Here is a 19,461-nt window from a genome sequence, read left to right on the forward strand (position 1 = left end):
AAACAACTGCAAGGTCTGTGGCACCCTGAAGGCGGACCTACCTGTGGAATATTCCTGCTTTTTTAAGCTAGTCCCATGAGAGCCTGTGTCACAACATCTGGCCCTTAAGATGTCACAGAGTGCCTCACCAATTGCTTTAATTTTGCTCTTCTGATGGAGAGCAATTGGCATCACATAACGCAGGCTTACAAATGTCTGCAAGTTACTAGCCGGCAAATACTAGCCTTGCTGCCAACCCACAGGTCAGCCTTTTTCCCTAGACTGATGTGCAGTAAGTATTTGTTTATTCATTCTCATCCAATTTACAAAAACACCAAAATGCTTAAGAAGCTTTTGCTAATTTGCCACAAAGTCTGGCGTGGTCTTATATAGAAATCCTTCTCTTGTTGAATAGGAGAGCAGGAGTGAATGATATGGGTCAGGCATTTTCTGAGAACGCTGGTGCCTTCTTGGAAGGAGTTTGGTAAGATCCTTCAAACAATGGAATCTGTTTCTCATCCCCTAGGGATGGGTCAGAAGCCAAGCAATTAAGCCAACACCCAATTCTTGTCAGATGTTTTCCCCTATTGTGACTCCCAGCATCTTTGGATTAACTTGTTCTTAGTCCCTGCCTGAATTGGCATGAAAATTAGGGCAAGGTAATAGGAGATTGCGTTGACTCCGGTGATGTGCAGGGAGTGGTCCCTTACCAGGTCTCCACTGTTCATTTTGATGGGATCTTGGCCAAGAATGTGCCAATAAGCTGTTCAGCGTCCTAATATAAATCAGACAGCTTCCCCTAAAGACTGTGGAAATACCCGTAGTCCGCATATCGGCTATGTCCCTCTGTGTCTCTACACAAAAGTTTCCCAAGCTGTTAAACAAGCTTTCATCTCCATAGTATCATCATAGTTATTGAGTCTTCCCAAAGCAACCTTTGAACCTGAAAGCCCCATTGCTTGGTTCACTATAGGTTCTTTTTATGCTTGTAAAGTCTACTGGCAGGCTCATAATAGCACTTCTATTTTTTGGGATTCTAATCCTGAATTTCTTACTCATCTGTTTACTATTATGCCAAAACCAATGGCAACCTGGCCTCAGACCATCCAGGCATCAACCCTTAGGCTGCAAACCTAAACACACTTGATGACAGTAAAACTTCTGGCTAATCATGCATAGGATTGAATGGTTAGGCTTGACACTTCTCAAATTGTGATTTTTTTTAATAGCAATTTACAAAGTTAAAATTGTGTGTAAATGAGACTTGATGGCATGGGCTTGAACTGCAAGAGGATGTCCTGTGACTTCCCCGAACCTTTTCACAGGGAGAAAATAACACGGGCAGGATGTGGCCTCTTACCCTCTGCCATGTCCCATTGAAAGCTGGTTTGGATTCCCCATGATCTTAACTTTATTTATGCATTTGAATCACCTTTGGGCCCAAGTAGGGCCCCCCAAATGTTAAAACTTACATTAAGCAATAAATCAGAAAAGTGGACGTGCCAGCCGTATCATATCCATAGTGCGACACTCCCATAAGGTCTGTTCCAGCATTGGCAACTGGATTGCAGTGTGAGTGTAATACCTTGTTTGCTTTCTCTTCTTTACAATATTTGTGTAGGAATTTTTCAGCTGCTTTACACCCCAGAGGGATAATACAGCTGCTAAGGAAATAGATGAACACATTTATAAATTTACAGCATTTTTATCCCACTCTTCTTCCAAAAATGGCTCTCAGAGTGGCTTACAAAGATTAATATTAAGACAGTCCCTACTGTCAGACTTACAGTCTAAAAAGGCATGGAAGTAAGTCATATGTTTTGGCAGTGCCCAGTAGGTGCCCCCTTTTGGGAGGAGGTTATAATAAGGATGAACCTTGTACTGAAACACTCTATAATATGGAAGAATGTGCAGGTCCTTCTAAATTACCTGCCGGTCTCCTGGAAGTTAACGCATGGTCAGTGTTAACTTCCTTCAGAGCCCTTATGACAGCCAATAGACTTATATTATCACACTGGAAGGACAAATTTACACCTCCCATAATGCAATGGATAGAGGACCTCATAACATTATCAACTTTTGAACGAGTGTTAGATAGACGCAACTTGCAAGAGGATAAATATACGGATATTTGGTCTGCTTTTCTTGAAACCTTTGTATAACCCTCTCCCTTTTTTCAGTTTATATGATGGAAATGATGATAATTCTATATACATAATCTATGGTGTGTGTTCCCCCCCCCTCCCCGGTTTCACTATGTATTTTCTGTTCTGTTGATATTCACAATAATTTTTTAAAAAAAGTAAAGGAAAAGATATTGGAAGGGAAGAGGAAAAAGGCAGATACATCACTGGCCCAAGTATTGGGCCAGATTGGTCTTGCCATTACCGAGATGTTCTTCCTGGGCAGATGAACATTCAAGTGTTGAGGGGCCAGTCACCAAAGAAGTCTCCAGAAAAAGATGTAAAAATCAAAAAGTTCAATCAAACTAGGCTCAGTTGGTAAAGTAAAATCACAGAAAGCATCCATTGGTTGCCTGCAATGCTAGCATATGACCTTCCTGAGTGTAATTGCATTTTCCCAGATACAAATAGTGCATCCGCTCTAGTACAAATGCATGCTGTGTAGAGTGGTTTAGAATCTTATTGGCTACACTCGTGCAATAAATGTAATTCCAAATGGGCAGGAGTTTCTGAACACAAACCTTGGTTAATACCAGTCCTGGTCTTCCTTATGTAAGCAGGGATTGAAACTGGTTTGAAAATTATAATTAGCATTAGCCAAAGTTCTGGTTGGTTTAGATGACCCCTATGGCTAAGTGATCGGGGCATTATGTATGCGCTGAGCAAGTTAGGACAGAGCTAAGTTAAATAGACCAAAGTTCAAACTTGGTGTTTTTTTTAGCAGTTTTATTCATACATACGCATGTTCGACTTCCTATAGAATTCCAGGATATTCAGACTTGGCTATACTTGCTTATAGATTGGGCCTGTTAAGACAACACACTAAACCAAGGTTAGGCCACTAATCCTCTTACAGCAAATGATTAGTGAGCATGTTTAAGCTATGCTTATGTAGCCACCATGGTTAGGAATGGTTCACATGACACGCTAAGTCATGGTTGACATGGCACCCTAAGCCATTACGTTTAGCTCAAAATTCTTAACCACCATGGCTTCGTGTGTCATCTGAACAGGCTCAACATGTATTTCTTAATGCAAGCTTATAATAGCTTACCCATGAGGATGCGTGACAGGGCCTTTTTGGTGGAAGCCGTGATTATGGAGTTCTATTCCAAGGCAGGCCCCTTCACTGAATTTTTTTAGACTCGTGACTTAAGACATTTTTATTTAATGTGTATTTATTTTTTCCGGTTGTGGATTGCTTTATTTGCTTGTATTCCAGCTAATAATGCTTTCTGGCTTCCTGATTTCATTGAGATTTTTGTTGTTGCAAACCATCTTGGAGTCCCCATTTTAATAAAAAATGTGTAAATAAAAAACGTGTAAAGCCTTACAAATGTAAGCTGCGCTGTATTAAATACATTCTCCTGGACTACCCTGTATAGTTTGATTTTGCTCTTGTGAATGTAGGCTGCAATGTTTGAGTTATTTAAAAGGGACACCATTTCTGCAGCAGAACAGCTGTCTGTAACATTTCTGACAGCGTTTCTGTTTTAGAACTTACGTCCACTTGTATAGGCCAGATTCTTCAAAAGGCTTCCAACAGCTTCTTTTGGTTTGACTGGAAAAAAAGTTTTACACTGTGCAACAGCTCCATCTGCTGTCTTTCTTTAACCTTCCTTGCTGAGGAAGACATGATAGCACTCTTCAAATACTTAAAAGGTTGTCACACAGAGGAGGGCCAGGCTCCCTTCTCGATCATCCCAGAGTGCAGGACACGGAATAACGGGCTCAAGTTAAAGGAAGTCAGATTCCGGCTGGACAGCAGGAAAAACTTCCTGACTGTTAGAGCAGTATGACAATGGAATCAGTTACCTAGGGAGGTTGTGGGCTCTTCCACACTGGAGGCCTACAAAAGGCAGCTGGATAACCATCTGTCAGGCATGCTTTAGGGTGGATTCAAGCATTGAGCAGGGGGTTGGACTCAATGGCCTTATAGGCCCCTTCCAACTCTATGATTCTATGTTCACTTCAGATGGTTCTTGTTGCAGTATGAATCTTGCTAGTGCAGAGTCACACATAGTATGATTGGGACCAGAATGAGATGGTACCCAGCACCACTGGATTTTCCATGTTTGCCAGCTTTCCATATCATGGCTCCTTTCTGTGTGTTGCTACAGATCGACCATTTTGGTTTTGCTGAAAATCGCACATTCAAGCAGCGCTACCTCATAGCAGACCAGCACTGGAAGAGAGACGTCGGGTCGATCCTCTTCTATACTGGCAATGAAGGAGACATCACCTGGTTTGCTAATAATACAGTGAGTACGGTTCAGGCTTCTTGCCTGCAGGCAGGGTTCATCTTCAGTGTCTATACAGTGCTTAGAAAATGTTAGGGATTTCATAAGCGCTAAATCTCTCTCTCTGCTGGTTTCATACACACGTTTGCTCCCTTCCAGGGTTTTATGTGGAACGTGGCTGAAGTACTTGATGCCATATTGATATTTGCTGAACACAGATACTATGGGGAATCGCTACCTTTTGGAAACAAATCATTCACTGTGAGTATCTTCTCCTGTTCAAATTAGCCCTTGCTTTTTTAATGATTAAAAAAATGTTCTATCTAGAGGGCAGCTGGAAATGTTTGGGCAGTAGATGGAAAAGGACTACCCTTATAAATGAATTTGGGGTTATGACAAGAATTTGGGGTTATGACAAAACGGAACCCCAAATGGAGGAGTGGATAGCTAGTAAAATACAGCCAAAATTCATTATAGTGGCCCAATAGCTATGCCTATAGTCCTGCTACAGCGCAGGTGACACAGTTTCGTTCTGTGGCATTTGTGAGGGTTTCCTTCGGTAAACGGGAAGAGTTTTACCCATTAGCATAGCTCCATGCACTTCTGATGGAACATGTCCTCCAAGGGTATAGTGATGCATTGCATGATGCATTCCATGCTCATATGAGTGGACCTTGCTCCGTTTTAGTATCCACGCCAGTGGATTCGTGAGCTGCTGTCCTGTGGGTAGTCAAGTCTGCTGTAGTGTGGATTCTGCTAGGCCTTTTCGTTGAACTCCCAGGTCACCGCGGTTTCCAGTGGCCTTTCTCTTGAGCCGTGTGAGAAATGTGGCATTTTTTACTTCCTGCGGAGTTGTGGGAGAGGCTTCTTGTGCTATGCAAACATTCTGTAATCTTGTTTCAGGATGCCAAACACCTGAATTACCTGTCTTCGGCGCAAGCCCTGGCTGATTTTGCAGTGCTCATTCAGCACCTGAAGAGTACTGTTCCTGGAATCCAAAACACTCCTGTCATTGCCATAGGAGGATCTTACGGAGGGATGCTTGCTGCCTGGTTTCGAATGAAATACCCTCATATAGTTATTGGGTGAGTGCGGAGCAACACAGGCCCAGTAAATGACGTTGTCCAATGTGGAACTCGACAGGTTACTTAGAGAACTGGTTGTTGTTAAGGGCCAAAGTCAAAAGAGAATGGAATCAGAAATACCAAAAAGCAATAGCATATTTTAGCTTGAAAGCCAATAAATAAACCTTTTAGAGTGGGGACAAAATCTGTGTAAAACCCAGGAAGCCACCATACAATTGAGGGAAGGGTGGTGGGGCCAGGGGACAGTGTGGGGCCTTCTGGGGTACCCTAGAGGGCTGGATAGGGGTCGCAGTGGGGCCAGATTTAGCCTACGGCTTCCCTCTCTCCCTTACCCTATAATAGAGCACTAGCATTATTTATTTATTTATTTAGCACCATCAGTGTACATGGTGCTGTACAGAGTAAAATAAAATAGCAAAACCTTGCCGCATAGGCTTACATTCTAACAGAATCATAATAAAACAATAAGAAGGGGAAGAGAATGCACCAAACAGGCACAGGGTAGAGTAAAACTAACAGTATAAGAGTAAGATCAAAATCAAGTTCTATTTATTATTATTATTATTTATTTATATAGCACCAAAAGCTTTAGAAAAAAGAAAAGTTTTTAGCCGAGCCTTAAAAACTGTGATTGAACTTGTAGTTTGCAAATGTTCTGGAAGTAGAAAATGGACGAAGCCGAGCAAGGGAAGTAGAGACCCTTGGGCAGGTAAGAAATATGGCATCTGAGGATCGAAGAGCACGAGCGGGGCAATAGTGTGAGATGAGAGAGGAAAGATAGGAAGGAGCTAGACTGTGAAAAGCTTTGTAGGTCAACAGGAGAAGTTTATATTGGATTCTGAGGTGAATTGGAAGCCAATGAAGAGATTTCAGAAGTGGAGTAACATGGTCAGAGCGGCGAGCCAAGAAGATGATCTTAGCAGCAGAGTGGTGAACAGAAACCAACAAACTGATGTGAGAAGAAGGTTGCAGTAGTCCAACCGAGAAATAACCAATGCATGAACAAGCGTCTTGGCAGAAGAGACAGACAAAAATGATTGAATCCTGACAATATTATACAGGGGAAAATGACAGGATTTAGCTACTGCCTCAATATGAGGAATAAAGGAGAGCGAGGAGTCAAATATAAAGCCAAGACTACGAGCTTCCTTGACTGGAGTAAGTGTAACATCATTGACAGTAAGAGATAATGAGAGATGAGGAGAAGGTTTAGGAGGAAAAACAAGCAATTCAGTCTTTGCCATATTAAGTTTCAAACGACGATGAAGCAACCAAGTTGAGATATCTGAAAGACATGCCATATCAGGAAAGCTAGGCTAGACTCCTTCCCCTTGACACCTAGCTTTCTATGTGCTTGACGTTGTATAGAGGAGCATTCCGTCGCATCAGCCCCCACCTACATTCTGAGGTAATATGGCCGAGGCAGATGGACCTCCCCTGCCTTCCCGCTTCAGCTTGATGAGAACTAGGCTAAGGTTGCATTCCTGTGCACATTCAAGGTGCCAGCAGGCACCACCTAACAAAGTGAGGTTTACTTGTGGCTAAACACACAGTGAGTCTAGCTGTGTGACGGTGGCTTTTGCATTCCCCACGTTTACGTTCAAATGCAAAACCTGTGCTAGCAAGGAAGTACCTTCACACACTTCACAGGAACTGCAGGGCACTGATAACACATACACACATACACAAACCGCGTGAGATAGAGGGGGTGCAGAGGCACTTGCTTAACGCTCTGTGAAAATAAGAATCATGGCAGTAGATCATGGCCGAACTGAACATCTTTGGATGAAATGGAGGCTTGGCTTTCTGCAGGCTTCTCAAACATGGCCGTGGGCATTCTGGATGGAAGACTCACTCTGAATATTCTATGTTCTCCTGGCTCTGTTCATGCTCTCTCCCAAAACTGGGAGCCTCCCTTAACCTGGTCTCTGCCTCTGTTCTCATTGTGTAAGATGAAACTATTTCATTAATGTATTTCTGCTCTCCCCCACCCCAGCAATGATTTAAAAAGTTATGTTAATGTTCCTCCCCAAGCAATTCCAACTTTTTTTTGCTTGGTCTTCAACCAGTATGTCCTTCTATGGTTCTGGGTTCTTTCTCTTCCTTAACCACAGACCTTCCTGGTGTTTTTCCCAACAGAAAAGTGAAGCAGAGCCTACATTTGCAACCACTTCCGTAATGATTTAGTGTTCAAACGGTCATGCTGTGTTCATAATCTGCTTTGGGCAGGTTGAGAAGGCAGGGTAGAACTTGAATCAACAAACCTCCAACCTTTTCCATACCTGGAGCCCACTTTTTTTAACCCCAGCTTGCAACAATTAATTTAATTTGTTGTTATAAATGTCTTTTGATCTTTCTCTACTACTTTCTCCCTCTTTTTTCCTTTATATTTATAAATGGTATTGCCCCTGGCATGTCCTCCTTTAGGGTGCGCACAACCTAGTCATGGTGATAACCCTCAGGTTGAAGCACAATGGCCTGGTTCAGACAACATGCTAAACCATTCTGCTTAACCACAAAACGGTTAAGGGAATGCTGATCTACACCAAGCAGGATATAACACTTTAAAAACGGTATTTGTAATGTGTCCTGGGCCTGAACAGTGGTCATAACCATTATAAACCATTATAAGCAGTAGTGTAGATCCTGCCTTGACCATTTTGTGGTAAAGCAGCATGGTTTAGCGTGTTATCTGAACAAGGCCTATCTATTATTATTATTATTATTATTATTATTATTATTATTATTATATTTATTTGTATCCCGCCTTTTGCTCAATGCTGGGCCTCATGGCAGCCTTACAAAGTTTAAAACATACATTGGGTGGTGGTGGGGAAACAAAACCATAAACGTTTAAAATACACAACAAAATTATAAGACATTAACATAGATGGAGGGCCAGATTATTCTCCAAAGGCCTGCTGGAACAAACAAGTTTTAGCCTGCTTCCAAAAGCCCATCAAGGAGGGAGCCAGCCTAGCTTCCCCGGGAAGAGAGTTCCAGAGCACCGGAGCAGCCACCGAGAAGGCCCTCTCCCATGTTCCCACCAAGCGCGCCCGTGAAGATGGTGGGACTGAAAGAAAGGCTTCTCCAGAAGATCTTAATCACTTGTTATGAAAGATCATTAATGAAATATATGAAAGATCATTAATGAAATATATGAAATGTATAATGAAAGATCATTAATAATTTTTCCTAAAAATCCTTGAGATATGAAGGCTAAGCAGAGGTCAGATTTGAAACGCTCTGAAGGTCCACACGCTGTTGTCTTCCACTAGTGACATTCCTCTGTTTTTCTGCTGCTGCTCCCATCCGTTTTCTTACCACAGAAAATCCATTAAGGGAAAAAACACTGAATAGCTGTCTTGTCATTGGTAGTGGTAGCAGCCCTCCATTGGGAAGGACCCCTGGAGCTGCCAATCATGCTGCATCTATTCCGTCTTTTCCTCTTAATAGACTTTTAAGAGAAAAAGGCTGGCAGAAGTGGTGGGAAAGCATAAGCAGATGAGTGGAAGACGTAGTTATCTGGACCCCGTGTCAAATTCCGTGAAGGTGGCAGGACAATGGAGCAGTCAAAGCCTCTTCTGGGAGTGGACATTGTCAGAAGATAGAACACTGGCCTTGTTTCTGCAGGTGCTTGCCTGTAGACTGCTTTACTTACCAATCTTGTCTCTTCTGCCTCTGTTTACAGAGCTCTTGCCGCTTCAGCTCCTATCTGGCAGTTTGAAAACCTGGTTCCCTGTGGCAGTTTCTACAGCATCGTGACCCGAGACTTCACAAACAGCGGGAACAATTGTTCGGAAAGCATCCGGAACTCCTGGGCGGCCATTGACCGTCTCTCTTCCTCAGGTGGGCACCTAGTGAAGACGATAGTAGAGCCTGTCCAGAATGGAGCGAGGCCTTTCGTCGCTTAATCTCTCTGCTGTGCTCCCAACCCCAGCCACATCTGCATTATGGTCTAGAACAGGAAAACATCTGGAGGGGGGAAATATAGGCTGTCAGATGACCCAAGGAAGTGCCTGTCCCTCAGAATGAAGAAGCGATTCTGTTTGGGAGGGCGGAGCAGGTATCGACATGGCGTGTGGCTTTGTGTTGCTGCCATTCTTGACTTCTTAAGTGCTGAACTCTCTCCTCCAGTCAAGGACCAGATGAGTGTGTTTCCACACAATGCCCCCCTTACATATGTGACCAGGACTTGTAATAAATCCATTGCCACATTGCAGCAAGGATGGTTTCTGTTCAAAGAGCACAGGGGTTCATTCATAGCAATGTACATTTTACATTATTACAAAATCGTAAGAGATGCAACGTTATGACTGGAAAAACTTGGGGAGGGGGGCGTAGTGGGGCGGGACTGTAGCTCAATAGTTGAAGCACATGCTTTGCATGGAGAAAGTCCTACCATCTCTAGGTAGTGCATGGACCGATGGTCTAACTCGATATAAGGCAGATTCCCATGTACTTGTTTCTTTACTTTAACTTAGAACTGTGAGCAAGCAGTTTCATTATTATGAATCAAGCATCTAAAGTTTTCTAGGCACTATACAGATATTTTAAAACACCCTCCCTTCCCGTGGGCGTACAATCTAATAGACATGATGCAAAGAGAATGAGGGAAGGGAGCAAGAATACAAGCAAATTGAGGCACACACTCTTCAGAAATGATGTAAATGTTTGGTCATGTGCAGTGACCACTGAGGGAGGCTGTTCTAGGAGGGGGAAAGCTAAATCATAGAATCATCGAATAGCAGAGTTAGAAGGGGCCTACAAGGCCATCAAGTCCAACCCCCTGCTCAATGCAGGAATCCACCCCAAAAATAGCAGCTGGCTGCAACCAAGCTGATGGAAATGAGTCATGCTGTCTTGCCTCTCCCTCGGTGCTTCCAGGTGGAACCATCTTGGAATGAGAAAACCCCACCAAGAGCTAAGCTTCCCTCTGAAAGATAACTGGTAGGACTATGAGAGGCTGGATAAAACTGGTTGGAGGCTGGAAGCAGCCTATGAGTGCATATGCATCCACAGGTGTACTTTACCATGACCAAGCAATGGTCATGGTGAAGTTCTGGGCTTCACGCTTCAAGTAGTATGCAGACAAGCTGGAGCGTTTTCAGAGGAGGGCAATGAGGATGATCAGGGGTCTGGAAACAAAGCCCTATGAGGAGAGACTGAACTGGGCCTGTTTAGCCTGGAGAGGAGAAGACACGGGAGACACAGAGGAGGGCCAGGATCTCTTCTCGATCCTCCCAGAGTGCAGGACACAGAATCATGGGCTCAAGTTACAGGAAGCCAGATTTTGGCTGGACATCAGGAAAAGCTTCCTGACTGTTAAGAGCAGTACGACAATGGAACCAATGATATGGCAAAGACTGAATTGCTTGTTTTTCCTCCTAAACCTTCTCCTCATCTCTCTTTCTCTCTTACTGTCAATGATGTAACACTTACTCCAGTCAAGGAAGCTCGTAGTCTTGGCTTTATATTTGATTCCTCGCTCTCCTTTATTCCTCATATTGAGGCAGTAGCTAAATCCTGTCATTTTTTCCTGTATAATATTGCCAGGATTCAATCATTTTTGTCTGTCTCTTCTGCCAAGACGCTTGTTCATGCATTGGTTATTTCTCGGTTGGACTACTGCAACCTTCTTCTCACTGGCCTTCCTTCTTCTCACATCAGTCCGTTGGTTTCTGTTCACCACTCTGCTGCTAAGATCATCTTCTTGGCTCGCCGCTCTGACCATGTCACTCCACTTCTGAAATCTCTTCATTGGCTTCCAATTCACTTCAGAATCCAATATAAACTTCTCCTGTTGACCTACAAAGCTTTTCACTGTCTAGCTCCTTCCTATCTCTCCTCTCTCATCTCACACTATTGCTCCGCTTGTGCTCTTCGCTCCTCTGATGCCATGTTTCTCACCTGCCCAAGGGTCTCTACTTCCCTTGCTCGGCTTCGTCCATTTTATTCTGCTGTCCCTTATGCCTGGAACGCTCTTCCAGAACATTTGAGAACTACAAGTTCAACTGCAGCTTTTAAAGCTCAGCTAAAAACTTTTCTTTTTCCTAAAGCTTTTAAAACTTGATTTTGTTCTGACTTTATACTGTTAGTTTTACCCTACCTGTGCCTGTTTACCCTATCCTGTGCCTGTTTGCATTCTCTTCCCCTCCTTATTGTTTTATTATGATTTTATTAGAATGTAAGCCTATGCGGCAGGGTCTTGCTATTTACTGTTTTACTCTGTACAGCACCATGTACATTGATGGTGCTATATAAATAAATAAATAAATAATAATAATAATAGTAATAATAATGATCTAGGGAGGTTGTGGGCTCCCCCCCACTGGAGGTATTCAAGAGGCAGCTGGACAACCATCTGTCAGGGATGCTTTAGGGTGGATTCCTGCATTGAGCAGGGGGTTTATTTATTTATTTATTACATTTATATACCGCCCCACAGCTGAAGCTCTCTGAGCGGTTCAGAAAAGTTAAAACAGTAAACATTAAGAAGTATACAAAATTTAAATTTAAGTATACAAAATTGGACTATATATCTCTCATCTCCGGAACTTTCTCCTGATGTCCACGATCGTATCTCAGCATGTCTTTCAGATATCTCAGCCTGGCTGCTTCATCGCCGTTTGAAACTCAATATGGCAAAAACTGAACTGCTTGTTTTTCCTCCTAAACCTTCTCCTCATCTCTCATTCTCTCTTACTGTCAACGATGTCAAGCTTACTCCGGTCAAGGAAACTCGTAGCCTTGGCTTTATATTTGATTCCTCGCTCTCCTTTATTCCTCATATCGAGACAGTAGCTAAATCTTGTCGTTTCTTCCTGTATAATATTGCCAGGATTCGACCATTTTTGTCTGTCTCTTCTGCCAAGACTCTCGTTCACGCACTGGTTATCTCTCGGTTGGACTACTGCAACCTCCTCCTCTCTGGCCTCCCCTCATCTCACATCAGTCCGCTGGTCTCTGTCCACCACTCTGCCGCTAAGATCATCTTCCTGGCCCGCCGCTCTGACCATGTCACTCCGCTTCTGAAATCTCTTCATTGGCTCCCAATTCACTCCAGAATCCAATATAAACTTCTCCTGTTGACCTTCAAAGCTTTTCACGGTCTAGCTCCTGCCTATCTCTCCTCTCTCATCTCACACTATTGCCCCGCTCGTGCTCTTCGCTCCTCTGATGCCATGCTTCTTGCCTGCCCAAGGGTCTCTACTTCCCTTGCTCGGCTTCGTCCATTTTCCTCTGCTGCCCCTCATGCCTGGAACGCTCTTCCAGAACACCTGAGAACTACCAACTCAATCACAGCTTTTAAAACACAGCTAAAAACTTTTCTTTTCCCTATAGCTTTTAAGCTTTGAGTTTGTTCTGACTCTATACTGTTAGCTTCACCCTTCCCGGTGCCTGTTTACACTTCCCTGTGCCTGTTTGCATTCTCTTTCCCTCCTTATTGTTCACTACAACTTTATTAGATTGTAAGCCTATGCGGCAGGGTCTTGCTATTTACTGTGTTATCTGTACAGCACCATGTACATCGATGGTGCTATATAAATAAATAATAATAATAATAATAACTCTACTATTCTATGATTCTAACCCAGAATGGTACTGGGCATATAAGAACAGGCTCAGTTTATTCATGCTTGAGGGCATCAATATTAAGGAGTAGAATTTAGCCCCTGGGAATTTACCACCAGTACTGGTCACCTGGCTAGATGGACGAACGGTCTAACTCAGCTTCCTATGTTGATGTAGTTCAGTAAACTTAATGTCCATCGTTAATCCATCTCTGCACAACTAGGGTTAATTAACTGAGTGCTTGAAATTCTAACCTCTGTACTCATTCTTTTTCTAGCGAAAGGCTTACGTTGGCTTTCTTGTGCATTTCACCTGTGCAGTCCGCTGAAAACTCTGGCGGACGCTGCTGCCCTCAAAGCATGGCTCAGTGAGACGTGGGTGAACTTTGCAATGGTCGACTACCCGTATAAAGCAGACTTCTTGGAGCCTCTTCCTGCCTGGCCTGTTCAGGTAAGCTGAACAAAGGTTGTTTCTCTCCTTCTGCGCCCCTTCGCCGCCTGAACTGCACATTAGCTCAGGGGTAGAGCACGTCCTTTCCATGCAAAAGATCTCAGATTCAAGCCTTGGGAACTCGAGATACAGCTGGAACAGCACTTGAGCACTGTTGCATTCATGTCCTTCTTATGTGTTTCCTGTGGGCATCTGGTTGGCCACGGTGTGAACAGAATGCTGGACTAGATGGACCCTTGGTCTGATCCAGCATTGCTGTTCTTATGTTAACAACTGTCAGTCAGTGCAGAGCAAGGGGTGAGGAATGTGTGGCCCTCCAGATGTTGTTGGACTACAACTCCCATTAACCCTAGCCAGGAAGTTACAGCCCAACAACATCTGGAAGACCACGCATGCCCCCATCCCTGGTGTAGACAAACTTGGTATACGGCAGTATTATGTGCTCAGTTACAAGATGGGGGATACTTGGCTCAGCAATACTACAAACGAGAAGGATCTTGGGATTGTTGTAGATCGCAAGCTGAATATGAGCCAACAGTGCGATATGGCTGCAAGAAAGGCAAATGTTATTTTGGGCTGCATTAATAGAAGTATAGCTTCCAAATCACGTGAGGTATTGGTTCCTCTCTATTCGGCTCTGGTTAGGCCTCATCTAGAGTATTGCGTCCAGTTTTGGGCTCCACAATTCAAGAAGGACGTGGACGAGCTGGAGCGTGTTCAGAGGAGGGCAACCAGGATGATCAGGGGTCTGGAAACAAAGCCCTATGAAGAGAGACTGAAAGAACTGGGCATGTTTAGCCTGGAGAAGAGAAGATTGAGGGGAGACATGATAGCACTCTTCAAATACTTAAATGGTTGTCACACAGAGGAGGGCCAGGATCTCTTCTCGATCCTCCCAGAGTGCAGGACATGGAATAACGGGCTCAAGTTACAGGAAGCCAGATTCCAGCGGGACATCAGGAAAAACTTCCTGACTGTTAGAGCAGTACGACAATGGAATCAGTTGGCTGGTGAGGTTGTGGCCTCTCCCACACTAGAGGCCTTCAAGTGGCAGCTGGACAACCACCTGTCAGGGATGCTTTAGGGTGGATTCCTGCATTGAGCAGGGGGTTGGACTCGATGGCCTTGTAGGCCCCTTCCAGCTCTGCTATTCTATGATTCTATGATATACTTTTTCTAGGTCTCTAGAAGACAAAAATGAATAAACAGGTGTGGCAAAAAATGGCCAAGGATTCCGTAACACTAAGTCTTCTGCTTGATTTGTGCAGCTTCCAAATGTTCTTTCTTTCTTCAGGAGATTGTGTTACTGCGTGTTATTTCTTAATGTGTTCAATTCCACCTTGTCGTTCCCCAATAGACTCCCTAAGGCAACAAACAATTTCAATTAAAACATTAAAAACGTGAACGCGGTGCACAAAAGCAGCAAGAGCACTGATAAGGCATATTAAGGAAGTCGCAGTATGCATTTATAGCTTCAGATACAAATCTTTTCATCAGTGGAAGTTGCTTCTAAATCAGGGCTGTTAAAACATGTGGACCTCTAAGCGTTCTTGGACTATAACTCCCATCAACTTTAGCCAGCATGGCCAATGGTGAGGGATGGTGGGAGCTGCAAATCAACAACATCTAGAAGGCCACACGTTCTCACCCCTGGTCTAAATGCAAGTTTGGTGCCTAAAGATATTTGTATTTTAAGAAAGGGTAAGCAGAATTTCTTGTGTCAAGATGTGCTATAGCCTAGGCAGCAAGGGGAGAGCACCCCCCCAACACACACACACACACACACACACACACACACACAGAGCAAACGAAGAGGTGGGTCTCAAGTTGGTGGTAGAAAGCAATCATTTTATTTTAAGTAAGTATTTTCTCCATTGAGCTGTGTTTGCTGTGTTAGAATAAAACGCATGAAAAACCCTTTGTCCCCGAGGAGAAACAAAGGGCATAACCTGGGTACCACTACTGAGACGGCCCTGTCCCTTGTGCCTCTCCAATGGAACCATGGCGAAGGCCTCCTCTGAACATCAGGGGTGACATAGGGAGAAGAGATCCTTCACGTTTCGAGGCCCCAACCCATCTAGGCCTCTGTGGTGACCATCTTTTGTAAGGCAGGCCCAAATCCTGGCTTGTTCAGACTGATGAACACACCTTCCCCCCCCCCCCCCGCCCCTACTTTCTGCGTTATCCCTTCTAATGGAGCCTGTGAGTTTTTGTGGTTGGGAACCGTGCGGGGGGCAGGGGGATGAGTGTCTTTCCTTGAGAGCCTTTGACCAGACACCCCAGGCCAGCAGCACCTAAAACCAAGATGGCTTCCTCTTTTGTCAAAAACTCCTCATTTTCTTTAATGTATGCGGCCTCTCTGGGTGGCGTAAGCTTATTCCAGTCGCCTCCCTTTTCTTTCTTTTGAAACGGGTGGGGGCTCCAGTGACAAAACTAATGTGATTATCCAGAGTGAGAGGTGTATTGAGAGCTTGCGGGGGAAGAATCCATTCAAGCAGCTGAACCTCTCTGCTTAATCCCTTTCTGTAACCGGGGGTGGGGGTGGGTGGGGGGAGCGGATGGTCCCCTTTGGAAAGCAGAGGCTTTTCCTCTCCTCTCCTGATCCCACCCTCCATAGAGGTTAGTGCCTCCCAAAGCTGCTCTTTAACTTCCGTATGGCACCTCTGTGCTACCAAAGGAGCTTTCGGGAATCCTTGGTCTTCCAGCCGAGAAGCTGCTCAGCCAGCTGGAAAAGGCTAGAAGTCGTCTTAATAAGTGATTAACTTCCCCCCCACCCCCTCGCTGGGCACCCGGAGCCCAAAGTGAGCAGGCTGCTGCTGAGAGTTGGCTACAGAAGCAGTCGGAACTCTTTCCTTCCCCCCCCTTTTTTCTTTTGCCCCTTCCTCACCGGGATGCTAGATCAACTGTGTCTCATTAAGCAATGTAAAACAGCCTGTTAACCCATCACTGGCCTGCTCAGTGCTCAGGAGCCATCTCATGACCCAGGAGATGGAGCAGCACAGCAGAAGCTGGGGCCTACTTGTCTGGGATCTGTGAGATGATGGACAAAGTTCTCCATCGTATGAGGAAGTGGCTTCAGTACCAATGTTCTAAAGTATGCAGAGATGTTACCATATTATCATCCCACTACATTCTGTAACATCCTAACTGGAACCTCTCTGGATTAGGAAATGGGGTTGGCATCTTCCTTTCCAATAAGATTGGTTAATTAATGTGCCTGGAGGAAGATCCAGATGTATTTATTTATGCATTTATTATATTTATATCCCACCTTTTTTCCTCCAAGAAACTTAAGGTGGCATATATAATCCTCCACTCCATTTATCCTAACAACAACAACCACCCTGTGAGGTAGGTTGGGCTGTGAGCCTGTGACTGTCCCAAAGTCCCCCCAGTGAGCTTCCATGGCTGAGTGGGGACTAGAACCCGGATCTCCGGACTCCCAGTCCAACACTCTACACTGGCTCCAGATGGTGGTTGTCTTCCTGCCTAACCCACATGTATCTAAGGTAGGATGCCGTTACAGAAAGGAAATTGAGAACATAAGAATTGCTTTGATCAGGCAAAAATGTCCATTTAGTCCAGTGTTCGGTTTCTAGCCTAGGAAGGTTCCGAGGAAGCTTACAAGCAGGCAGGCAATAGTCTCCTCCTGTTTGTCCCCAGAGTTTGGTGAGAGGCTGCCCCTGACCATGGAGTTTCCATTTGGTTATCATGGCTGGTGTCCTTCATGAATTTTTCTGGCCCTTTTGAAGGAGGCTAGATAAGCTAGTGACCATTGCTGCATCACATGGCCGTGAGTTCCATAGATAAATGGTGAAAAGTACTTCCTTTTTGCTTGGTCCTGAACCTGCTCCTCATTAGTTCCATTGAGCACGGCTGTTGAGTATTTGAGCTGGGGAGAAATCATGTCTCTCCATCCCACTCATAATTCTATTAAAGCTGTTTTTTTATAATGTTTTATGATACTTTATTGTATATTTATGCGCTCTGGCTTACAAGAGTTTGTGAACCTGTGGCTGTGTGGAAAACACACTCTCTTGTCTGCAGGCTTTTAGAGACGATTGCTGATCTCTGCTTTCGCTGGACTTTTCATGCCCTTCTCCCTTCTGTCTTTCCGTAGGCAGCTTGTAAATATTTGAAAGACCCCAAACTGCCAGACAAATTGCTGCTTCAGAATATCTTCCAGGCGGTCAACGTCTACTACAACTACACAGGAGATGAATCCTGCTTTAACTTAACTCAGACTGCCACAGAAAGCCTTGGGATGGAGGGATGGAGTTATCAGGTATGTGTGTGGGTCTCCCCTTTTGCAATACTGTGGAAAAAGTGGGATTCAAAGCTTGGGATGTGCCTCTGTGTGGATGCAAAAAGCGCCCCCAGGTTCAGTCCCTGGCACCTTTAGTTAAAAGGATCTCCAAGCAGGTGATGTGAAAGGTCCTGGATTGCTTCTGTGAGAAGAGACAATACTGGCTGAGATGGACAGACGGTCTGACTTGCTATAACAGAGGTCCCCAACCTTTTTGGATCTGTCAGTGGGCACATTTGGGAATGTGAGAAACTGCTGTGGACACCATCACAAAAAGGCACCCGTGGAGGATGTAGCTAGTTACAGAATGGCTGCTGTGGGGGCCTAAAGTGAGCTAAAGAGGGCCAGGGAGAGAAATGGTGAGGCTAGAAGCTGGGAGGGAGGGAGGGAGGGGGAAATAGCAATAGCAGGAGCAGAGGGGAGGGGAGGGAAAGAACAGAGCTGGAGGCTCAGAGGGGGAGAAGCAGTGAGCTCAAAAGGATGGGGGGGGGGGATAGCAAGGCTAGAGGCTGGGAGGGAGGGGGAAATAAGGCAAAGATGTAGAGGGGAGAGAAAGAGCAAAGCTAGAGGCCAGAAGGGGAGAGAAAGAAGACGGCCCTAATATGTTCCAAGGTTTTTCTTAAAGCAAGTTTTTTAAAGAAGGCAGGGAAGAAAGAGTTTTATGGGAACCATTGGAGGTCCATGTGGACACTGCAGCACTCACATATACCATACCATAGAATAGTAGAGTTGGAAGGGGCTTATAAGGCCATCGAGTCCAACCCCCTGCTCAGTGCAGGAATCCACCTTCAAGCATCCCTGACAGGGGGCTGTCCAGCTTCCTCTTGAATGCCTCTAGTGTGGGAGAGCCCCGCCCCCCGGTCATTGGTTCCGTTGTCGTACTGCTCTAACAGTCAGGAAGTTTTTCCTGATGTCCAGCTGGAATCTGGCTTCCTTTAACTTGAGCCCGTTATTCCGTGTCCTGCACTCTGGGAGGATCAAGAAGAGATCCTGGCCCTCCTCTGTGTGACAACTTTTTAAGTAATTGAAGAGTGCTATCATGTCTCCCCTCAATCTTCTCTTCTCAAAGCTAAACATGCCCAGTTCTTTCAGCCTCTCCTCATAGGGCTTTCTTTCCAGACCCCTGGTCATCCTCGTCGCCCTCCTCTGAACCCCCTCCAGCTTGTCTGCATCCTTGAAGTGCGGTGCCCAGAACTGGATGCAGTACTCAAAATGAGAATAGAGGGGAACCAACTCCTCACACGATTTGGAACCTGCCCTATAAGGCAGCTTCCTAGATCCCTAAAATCTTAAATTCTTAAATAGACCAAACACGATAAAGCCAACAGTACACATGGAGCTGAATAAGCAGCCATAAAACGTATTTGGTGGTGGTTCTTATATAGTGTCATCAGTTTGGCGCTTTAAAATACAGGTCCCTGTCCCAAGGAGGTTACAGTCTTAAATCAAACACGGGGCAGCTGACCAAGGAGGGTGAGAGGAATGGAGGCCAGCAGGGTGCAGTTGCTCCACTTGCACTGAGCTAGGCTTTGTTACAGGAGGGTATGTAAAAGCTTGGTCAAACGGGATGACCTTCCCCTGGCGTGTAAAGCCTTGATGAGGCCAGAGCTCTATGCCTGGGGAGAGCAAAAAGAAGCTAGGTA

The 19,461-nt window shown here is 44.8% G+C and overlaps 1 protein-coding gene across 1 annotated transcript in view; it reads left to right on the plus strand.

Annotated features, from left to right (window-relative positions):
• Positions 1 to 19,461, plus strand: part of PRCP (prolylcarboxypeptidase) — a 47,788-nt gene that overhangs the window by 25,709 nt on the left and 2,618 nt on the right. The window contains exons 2-7 of the mRNA XM_063127861.1: positions 4,283 to 4,423; positions 4,562 to 4,663; positions 5,306 to 5,487; positions 9,179 to 9,336; positions 13,340 to 13,512; positions 17,633 to 17,797. Coding sequence (XP_062983931.1) covers positions 4,568 to 4,663; positions 5,306 to 5,487; positions 9,179 to 9,336; positions 13,340 to 13,512; positions 17,633 to 17,797 — 774 coding nt within the window. The 5' untranslated portion in view covers positions 4,283 to 4,423; positions 4,562 to 4,567. The remainder of the gene's footprint in view (positions 1 to 4,282; positions 4,424 to 4,561; positions 4,664 to 5,305; positions 5,488 to 9,178; positions 9,337 to 13,339; positions 13,513 to 17,632; positions 17,798 to 19,461) is intronic.

Source organism: Elgaria multicarinata, chromosome 5 (genome assembly GCF_023053635.1).
Source record: "Elgaria multicarinata webbii isolate HBS135686 ecotype San Diego chromosome 5, rElgMul1.1.pri, whole genome shotgun sequence".
In the NCBI taxonomy this organism is placed as follows: Eukaryota; Metazoa; Chordata; class Lepidosauria; order Squamata; family Anguidae; genus Elgaria; species Elgaria multicarinata.